This window comes from Alexandromys fortis, unplaced genomic scaffold, assembly GCF_014885135.2.
Source record: "Alexandromys fortis isolate MF-2015 unplaced genomic scaffold, M_Fortis_MF-2015_v1.1 scaffold_0, whole genome shotgun sequence".
Taxonomy (NCBI): domain Eukaryota; kingdom Metazoa; phylum Chordata; class Mammalia; order Rodentia; family Cricetidae; genus Alexandromys; species Alexandromys fortis.
The window spans coordinates 44,857,779-44,867,971 of NW_026067949.1; the positions used below are offsets into that span (position 1 = coordinate 44,857,779).

A 10,193-nucleotide genomic window follows, 5' to 3' on the forward strand; every position below is an offset into this window, starting at 1 on the left:
GAGAGGAGCTCACATGAATGGAATGCCGGTTCCAATGATTGGTGAACTTGAGTAAATGAAGGAGTCTTTGATTAAGGCAGATGTGATCATCTGTCCTGCTGCAGAAGAACAGGTTTTATTATAATTATTAAGAGAGTGGATTGTAGGGCCATATTATACAGACCCATATTTCTACATTGTATGGCGGTCAGAATTTCAGGCCACATCTCTATTAATCTTTATCACTACGAGGTCGTGGCCTACCAACAAAGTTCCAGCATTTCTGACTCTGGTGGTGGCTCCATAGCATCTTTCTGACTCCACCCTTCTTTCTCCCAGCATTCAGTCCAGTGCTCCCTGCCTACCTAAGTCCTGCCCTATCAACAGGCCAAGGCATTTTCTCTATTCATTGATGGCAATTACAGCATACAGAGGGGACACCCACATCACCCAGATCTTCATCTTCATACAGCAGAGCTGTGGGGAGACTTTTCTCTGCTGGGCCCACTGCAGGAGGCATGCTTGTTCTTCCTCCAGATGGGGCCTGAGGTAGAGGTCAGCTATGACCTTCAGGCGCCTCCTCAGTGCACATCTGGGCAGGACTGTCACTACTTGCTTCTCTTCCACAGTCTCTGCTGTGCAGTCCCATCCCTCTGTTCCAGTCCATATTCTCCAGAATTCATAGCGCACTTGCCACAGGTTGAGCACTTGAAGTTTCTCCCTCCTGTGGGTAAAACTTCTGACGTATCAGCAGAGCACCTCAGACAGAAATCTTCAGACTGAAAGGGCGATCCTGTCTCCAGGAATCCTCAGACTGAGTGTGCTGAATGCTGTCTCCTCCTGCATTATAGTCCTCTCTCTGCCCAACTGGATCACTTCCTGTCTCTACCTGCCTAGTGCTGAGATTGAAGGTGTGAGCCACCATCTGGATCAAGCAGCCATGAATGACTTTGAACTCATATTCTCCCTAGCACTGGGATTAAAGGTGCTACCACTGCTACCAGTGAAATCATTGCAAACAGTCTGTAGGATTAAAAGGCTAGAGATTGAATCAGCCAATCAAACTGCAGCTTGGGTTGGAAGGTGGGACTGAAATAGGGTGGGAAGGTGAGCAGAAGGGTATATAAAAAGTTCTGCAGGCCACTGAAGACACTCAGAGACCCGAGCCTGGAGGAACTGCCTGGCTCAGCTGGGATAGGGAGATGTCCTGATGTCAGTGCCCAGAAATGGTGAGTAATTGTCCTTCTTTGTGCCTTACAGTTTGATATAGGGACCTTCAGACCCAAGAAGGGACAGAATATTGGAGCCAGTGGGTTCGATTCTAGATGAAGTTTTACCTTCATCTCAGATGTCAATCTATGATAGCTTATTGGTTTCATTATGGTTGATATTGTTTTGAGACAAGGGTTTCCAACTTTCTTCAAGCTCTCCTAGAACTGGGATCTGTAGTTCTGGCTAGGCTGGAAATCAAGATCATCCCGACTCACTCTCTCATACTGATACATTCAAATGAGTTTTTTCAAATTTTGTGGAACAAGGGCTCACGTAGACTTGTAGACCACATGTCCTTGGTATGGGGTTTGCCTGTGGTGAGGGGTTGATGCTGGCCTGAATAAAGATTTTCAGAGGATTGTTGTATTCCAGAGGCCATTTTGGGAAGAACAAGGCTACTTCAATAAATAAAAGCAAACAAAGAGAATTCAAGCCCTTCAGTCCCATCAGCAAACATGGACCACACAAAACCATGTTGGTACTGGGATAAGAAGGACTTGGCTCGTACACCCTCACAACTTGAAGGACTTGATGCAGCCACTGAGGCCCAGTACCGCCGAGAGGGGGTTTGCTTCATCTTTGATGTGGGCGCACATCTGGGCTTACCCTATGACACCAAAGCAACAGGAATCACTTATTTTCATCGATTCTATATGTTTCACTCCTTCAAGCGATTCCCACGCCATGTAACAGGAGCTGCCTGTCTCTTTCTGGCTGGGAAAGTAGAGGAGACGCCAAAAAAATGTAACGATATCATCAAAGCAGCTCATAGCTTATTAAACGATGTCCAGTGTGGTGAGTTTGGAGATGAACCTGTGAAAGAAGTCTTGTTGCTGGAGAAGATCTTACTACAGACCATACAGTTTGATTTAGAAGTAAAGCATCCATACCAGTACTTACTCAGCTATGCAAAGGAGCTCAAAGGTAATAAAGAAAAAATCCAGAAGTTGGTTCAAATGGCATGGACCTTTGTAAATGACAGTCTCTGTACCACCCTGTCACTGCAGTGGGAGCCAGAGATCATAGCTGTAGCGGTAATGTATCTTGCGGAACATTTGCGCAAATTTAAAATTCAAGAGATGACCTCCACGCCCATGTACAAAAGGTGGTGGGAACAGTTTGTTGAAGATCTCTCCGTTGACATTCTGGAAGACATCGGCCACCAGATCCTGGATCTTTACACACAAACGAAAGAACAGAGGCCTCATCATGCCCTTCCTCAGCTGCAGCAGCCCCAATCTCCTCATCCTGCGCAAGTCCCGCAGTCACACCCATCGCAAGGCTCCGAGGCAGCACAGCCAGAGCAGGACCAGCAGCAGCACCAGGAGCAAGCACAGCAGGCCAAGGAACTGCCTCCACAGCCTAGTCCTCCAAGACAAGCTGAACACGCCATGGTGGATTATCCCGAGGATGAAGCCACAGCACCACCACCTAAAATTCCCAGACTTGAGACCACTCCCTTACCATTGCCTCCAGACTGGAAGCCTCCCAGTGCTCTGGCCTCAGGTGAAGCTGATGCAAGTGGCCCAGTGGCAGCAAGTAACCTCCCTGAAGTCCAGATTCCTCCTCCAGCCAACCAGGCCCCTGTGCACCAACCACCATCATTGGGGCCTCCACCCTCAGTGTCCTACAGCTACGTGACTGGGATGTCTAGCACCAGCTCTTACATGCCTGCAGAGGGCTACCAGAACCTGCAATCCATGACGATGACCAATGGTTCCTCCTACGGTGCCCGGCACCCAGCCTATGGCCCACCTGCTCACCTTCCTTATTGGCCAAATGTCTACTCCACCAACCCAGCTCCACCTCCTGTTCTTCCACCCCCAGCTTCTTTTCTCCCACCCACCATTCCTCCCCCTATCCCAGGCTACCCTCCGTATCTCCCTCCCAACAACACCAATTTCCCACTGCCACCTCCATGCAGGCCACCCATTCACGTAGCCCCTCCTCACCTTCTTCAAGGTTTGGGTTTGCCACCAGTCAGCTACCTACCTCCTGCTATTCCCCCTGAGGGGCAGCGCGCTGTTACCACACTTTTCCCCCCTCCTGGCATGCCGCCTGTCAGGGGGATAGGATGGGCAACCTGGATGAGATAACAGGAAGTCCCTTTCTTTTGTGTTTATTTTAACCCTGGTATACCATTATGACCGACTCATCAACAATACAATGTAAAAGACAGGACTTGGAAGGCCCGCTCAGTTTCTAACTTTGAGAAGGCTGTCTGAAGATGGAGAGTACTGGAAACATGAACAGGAGGCTCAGCATCCTCTCCTGTGCACGCAGCTGCCTTTCACTCTCACCTCACTGCACCTGCCATTTGCAACAGGTGTCCTCTTCTTCTGGGAGGGCGAGAGGGAAAAGGTGTCACCTCAGTGTAAAAATAGAGAATGACAATAACGTGTTTTTAGATAGATGAAAGTAAATTCTCTTATATGCTAAGCCGTGGTGTCTCCATGAAAAAACAGTATAATAAAAAATGAGTTTTCCAATTGACTTGAAGAATCCATTGAGACACCTCCATTTGTCTCTGTAAGTGTATAGCATATGTGTATAGTATCCTCAGAGGCCCAAAGAGGGTATCAGTCCCCTAGGATTTTGTTGTTGTTGTTTTGCTTTGTTTTGTTTTTCAACACAGGTTTCTCTGTGTAGCTTCGGAATCAGTCACGAAACTAGCTCTATCAACTAGTTTGGCTTAAACTCATGGAGATCCACCTGCCTCTGCCTTCCAAGTGCTGAGATTAAAGGCATGTGATTAAAGGCATGATATTAAAACCATGTGACCAGTTCCATAGTCTTATCTGTGGCTGTGGGCCACCTGAAATGGGTGCTGGGAACATAACCTGGGTCCTCTGGATAAGCAATAAACACTCTTAACCACTGGTCTACTTCTCTAGGTCCCAAGGCAGAGAGTTCTATAGTTTTTTCATATGGAGAATGCTAGGGAATTTCTTTACTAATGAACCTCAGCTTCAAACCACCAACTACATTATTCAGATTCCAAGAACTAGGATTTCTGCCTGCAGATTGTTTTGTGGCTCACACCTGTACTTAGGATGCTGAAGCAAGAAGGCAGAAATGAGTTCCTGTCTGGCCTGTACTTACACAGTGAGTTCCAGGTGACAGGTTGTGGTAGTTTGAGTGGAATTGACACCATGATCTCATAAAGAGTGACACTGTTATCCAGCAGGGCTTTGTTTGAATATGTATGGCCTCATGGTAAGAAGTATGTCACAGTGGGGGAAGCTTTGAGGTCCATGCTCAAGCTTCCCTCAGTGTGACCCTTAGACTGTTTCTTGTTTCTTGCAAGATAGAGGACTCTCAGCTACTTCTCCAGCATATCTTCTCCATGTCTGCCTGCATGCCACCATGTTCCCTGCCCTGAGGATAAGAAACTGAACCTCTAAAACTATAGCAAGCCACCCCAGTTGAATGTTTTTATTTATAAGGGTTGCTCTGGTCATGGTGTCTCTTAAGAGGAATAAAAACCTTAAGATTCCTATTGTGTCCGTGTAGGCACAGCAATGAGAGTTCAAGGTCACTGGGAGGTGGTAGCACACACCTTTAATTCCAGCACTGGGGAGCCAGAAGCAGGCAGATCTCTGAGAGCTCGAGGCCAGCCTGTTCTACAGAGAAAGTGCCAGGAAAGATGCCAATGCTACACAGAAAAACCCTGTCTGTGGAAAAAAATTCAAGGTTACCCACAGCTACTGAGATTCTTTTTGACCTGATTTACAGCAACAATAAAAAGGGTACAAATACATTGGAAATAAAGCATATGTAATCCAGGACTTAAGAGACAGAGGCATGTTGAAGGGAGCTGCGGGCTGCATTCCTGGCACCCGGCTCCTGGCCATCTGGCTAGCTTATGCCCTGAAATAATTACACGGAAACTGTATTCTTTTAAACACTGCCTGGCCCATTATATCTAGCCTCTTCTGGCTAACTCTCATATCTTGCTTTAACCCATATCTAATAATCTGTGTAGCACCAGTCTTACCTGGAAAGATTCAGCATGTCTGACCTGGCGGCTTGCTCCATCGCTTCTCTCTGAGGCATCCTACCTCACTTCCTCTTCCTTCCAGCATTCTACACCCGCCTAAGGGTTGGCCTATCAAATGGGCCAAGGCAGTTTCTTTATTAACCAATGACCTTTCTCCATCATTTCCCCTTTTTCTGTTTAAACAAAAAAAGGAAACTTTAACTTTAACATAGCAAAATTACATATAACAAAACAGTTATAAAGCAAGAATTACAGTTACAATATTTACATCTACTTTATCTTTTATCATAACAAAGGAAAACAACTATAACTATCTATCCTTCAACTCCATCAAAGACTCCAGAAGGATATAATATTACCTAAGTAAATGAGAAGTAAGCAACTTAAAAATCTCTAGAAATCACAGAGACATCTCGCTGCCTGGACAGTCACCCAAAGTTCCTCTGTACCATTGGGGCATCCATCTTCAGCCTACAGGCCCATAGTATCCAGAGGCATTTCCATGAAGCAGGAAATTTCAAAGGCAGTTCAGTCACTATCTGCTGTGTCCTGCAGAATGTCTCGCAGACTCTTTCATGAATCAGGAACCAAGAAAGATCATCTCACCTTTAGGCAAGTTCAGCAGTCCTCTCTCTGTGGATTCTCTGTGTCCAGTTTTTGCAATAGTCTAGGCAAGAGCAGTTTCTTGCCCAAATGGCTATCAAACTCCATAAGGTGCCTCTTTGATGCCCATCTTCTTCTTGAAGTAGATTGTTGCTGCCAGGAGCAGACGTGTCTCATTGTCATGAAAAACCCTAAGTTATTAAAACATTTAAAATGCTATTTTCTGTATTCTTTGAAAGATATGAAGAATACCTATCTGAAATATATCTATGCACATCTAGAAAATCTAACTAACATGACTACAAGCTTGATATCCATTAACAACCTATAAACATTACATTTTTAAACTATACAATCACAATACCTTAATTAATACCAGAAATATATATATATACATATATACATATAACAAAATTGACCTAAATTTATATCAACAAAGCAAAACTTATAGCAATGTAAATTATCCATATCTATAACATATCCCCCTTTAAATGTAAAAGAACATTTATAAACATGGGTGCAGTTTTTTCTCTCCAAACTGCTTCCTGCTGAATTGGGGCACAGTTATTTAGGTCTTTCATGGTATAACCTGTGTGCTAGATTCATCTCAGTTGGCAGTTAAATGAAGTAATTTTCTGAAGGTGTTCACGGCAACCTCTCAGGAGGGCATGGTCTATCATACCATATTGAGATAGAAGCAATCCACAGGGTTTCATCTCTGTGAAAACAAAAGAAAAATCTCTTTTCCAGAGTATCATATCCTTAGATCCAAATTCTGAAGTCAAAGTATTTTCAAGATATCTATCATGGATTAGTTCAGCAGCATTTATAAACAAATATCTTTTAGCAGCTGTTGCTCCTTCCTCAGCATTCAAACAATTCAAATGGAGCATAATAGCATACAGTATCAAGATTCTCGTTGTATTTTCCATCTTTGTGTGGCTTTATTTTAACCTTTATTTCGTATATTTTTACTTTTATTTTTTGAGACAGGTTCTCTGTATCTTTGACCTGGAATAACTCTGTAGACCAGGCTGTCCTTGAACTCTCAGAGATCCCTCTGTCTCTGCCTCCCAGGCATTGGGATTAAAGGTGTGTGCTACCACACCTTGAAGTCACAGAGATCTGTCTGTCTCTGCCTTCTAGGCACTGGGATTAAAGGTGTGTGCTACCACACCTTGAAGTCACAGAGGTCAATCTACTTCTGCCTCCCAAGTGTTGGGATTAAAGGTGTGTATTACCACACCCAACTACTTTCTTTCTTCCTTTCTTTACTTTTAAGAACTTTAATTTTAGCCTGCATATATTTTTAACATACTGTAAATCATTTAAAGACTTTTTTTGTTTTTCTTTTTGAATCTCTCTTTACTGTATCTCTCTCTCTCTTTTTCTGATCACATGAGCCTTTAAATTACTGAGCAATATGGGTAGGATTAAAGCCGTGGCTTTGCCGGCTAGATCTAGGCCATTTCTTAGCTTTCCAGCCTCATAGCGGAGGTACTGGCTGTAGCCATTTTTATTGCCACAACTCTATGGTGTTTCAAGGTCCTTGCCAGCTAGCAAGCTGCAGCATTCTTCTCACACACCACAGTCAGTCGGACTGCCTGCCTGAAAGAGTCAGAGTTTGCTGTGGAAGGACAGCCCAGAAAGCTGGCATTTTAAAACAGCATAGCTTTTTTCCTGCTATGGCAGAAAACCGAAAAGCATGCGTTCATCTTTTCATCAACACCGTTTAAGTGTTTCGTGGCAGGACCTCTAAAAAGAGCTGGAGGGTTTTGCAGCTAAAGCTGAGTCAGGAAGCCTCTCTTAGATGAGAGCGCTTGTTTGCCTATAGCAAACAGAACAGACCTGAGAAATTGCTGCTACCAAGAAAACATGCTTTACTCCATTCTTTCCCAATCTTTCTCAGGCTTTCTGTGGATTCAGTTATCCACATCTGGGTGCCATTTGTAGTGAGGAACAGAGGGCTGCCTTCCTGCCTCCCAGCTCCCGGCTGCCTGGCTAGCTTATGCCCCAAAATAAGAACACACAAATTGTATTAATTTAAACACTGCCTGGCCCATTAGCTCTAGCCTCTTACTGGCTAACTCTCACATCTTGCTTAACCCATTTCTATTAATGTGTGTAGCACCACAAATGCATAGAGGAGTCAAGTCACATACCCAACTATCTCCATAATTGTTCCCAGTGACTGGCAGGCACCATACACCCACTAATCCTTCAAGTTAAAGAGAAAGATTTCCTCTATTAGCTGACCCTATTAGTTACCTGAGTAACTGTTCCATGTGGTTTCTCAGAAAGTAGACCCAATTTATGGATAGATGCTACAGACAGTTGAAGTTAGAGAACTGAGATTGAACTGGCTGACACATTTCTCTTCTGTGTCTGCTGTCCTGTTGCCAATTTCCAAGGTTTTCTTGTAGATGTGTGAGGGAGAGTTTGTGAAGACTTCTCATCTGGCCAAAACAGGGAGCTGTGTGGAAATAATCCCACCCCCAGTTCAGTTCCAGCTCCTCAGTGTGCCATGGCTGGAAAACATTCAAGGTCTTTTTCATAGAGCATACAGGCAGAGCACAGATCTTCATCTTCATATAGCAAAGCTGTAGGAAGCCTTTTCTCTGCTGGGTCCACTGCAGGAAGCATGCTTGTTCTTCCTCCAGATGGGGCCTGAGGCAGAGGTCAGCTATGACCTTCAGAAGCCTCCTCAGTGCCTGTCTGGGAAGAACCTTTACTACTTGCTCCCCATCTACAGTCTCTGCTGAGCAGTTCCCTTCCTCTGTTCTGGTTTGTATTCTCCAGAAGTCATGGCACACATGCCTCAGGTCGAGCACCTGATGCTTCTCCTTCCTATAGATAAAACCTGTGAAGTGTAAGCAGACATGACAGTCCAACACGGAGCCAACTTTCACTATACATTTCTAATGTCAGCTCTTCCCTCCTGCCAAGGTGTGTGTCTCTTGAGCACCAAATACCCAGTGTAGGAACTCACGTGTGCTATGGACATTTTCCCTGAGCTGCATATGCAGACCTGACTACTTTCCTTCCATTAAGATACTTCATATCCACTGAGTCCCATGATTAGTGTTTGTGGGATGCCAGGTAGAGACACATTCCACATTGGCTAAATCTACTCTAAGCTCTATTCCATATTCAACTGTCTTTACTATAAGCAAACCATAGCTTTCAAGACCCCTGCATCCCGACATGATGATCCCAGCAGCCTCTGACCCACTTACAAGGACATTCTCCCAACCCTGCAGTCTCCAGTGTGCCCCATGTGCTCCAGGCTAGCAGACTTGGTTACTGCTCACCTGGGATGAAGCCTTCTGGCCAACTGCGCGTCTATGCCATCTAGCACTGTCTGTAAGATTTCCTCGTTGGGAGTCTTCATCAGTGTGCCCACAGGGAGGCAGGGGAAAGGCCAGGTTTCCAACATTGCCTTCACAATCCTAGGGCATCTGTCCTTGAAGAGGCCTGGGAAGAGCTCCGTGAGTAGTTCCAGACAGAGATGGCCGAGGCCTCATTCCTCAGATCGAATATACTGAATGATGGATTCCCCCACATTGTATTCCTCTCTGCCCAGCAGGATCACTTTCTGTTTCTACTGGCTTGGTGCTGAGATTAAAGGTGTGAGTCACCACCAGCTGGATCAAGGAGCCACGAGTGACCTTGAACTCCTGATCTCCTTAGCATTGGATTAAAGGTGCTACCCCTGCTCTCAATGAAATCATTGCAAACAGTCTGTAGGATTAAAAGGCTAGAGATTGAACCAGCCAATCAAACTGCAGCTTGGGTTGGAAGGTGGGACTGCAATAGGGTGGGGAAGGTGAACAGAAGGGTATATAAAGAGTTCAGGAGGCCACTGGAGACACTCAGAGACCCGAGCCTGGAGGAACTGCCTGGCTCAGCTGGGATAGGGAGACGTCCTGTTGTCAGTGCTCAGAACTGGTGAGTAATTGTCCTCCCTTGTGTCTTACAGTTTGATATAGGGGCCTTCAGACCCAAGAAGGGACAGAACATTGGAGCCAGTGGGTTCGATTCTAGATGAAGTTTTACCTTCATCTCAGATGTCAATCTATGATAGCTTATTGGTTTCATTATGGTTGATATTGTTTTGAGACAAGGGTTTCCAACTTTCTTCAAGCTCTCCTAGAACTGGGTCTGTAGTTCTGGCTAGGCTGGAAATCAAGATCATCCCGACTCACTCCCTCATACTGATACATTCAAATGAGTTTTTTCAAATTTTGTGGAACAAGGGCTCATGTAGACTTGTAGACCACATGTCCTTGACTCTTTGGCTGTTCCTCTGCCTGAACCTCCTTTCTTTTTTTTTAAAATA

The 10,193-nt window shown here is 45.0% G+C and overlaps 1 protein-coding gene and 1 pseudogene across 1 annotated transcript; one reads left to right on the forward strand and one right to left on the reverse strand.

Annotated features, from left to right (window-relative positions):
- Window positions 1-1,664: 1,664 nt before the first annotated feature.
- On the forward strand, window positions 1,665-3,347 carry LOC126506204 (cyclin-K-like; the record flags this gene model as incomplete). The annotated part of the gene is made up of 1 exon (XM_050149576.1): window positions 1,665-3,347. A coding segment is annotated over one exon (1,683 nt), but the record flags the coding sequence as incomplete, so codon positions are not given.
- A 4,771-nt stretch (window positions 3,348-8,118) lies between these two features.
- On the reverse strand, window positions 8,119-9,916 carry LOC126506400 (PRAME family member 3-like; annotated as a pseudogene).
- Between the last annotated feature and the right edge of the window lie 277 nt (window positions 9,917-10,193).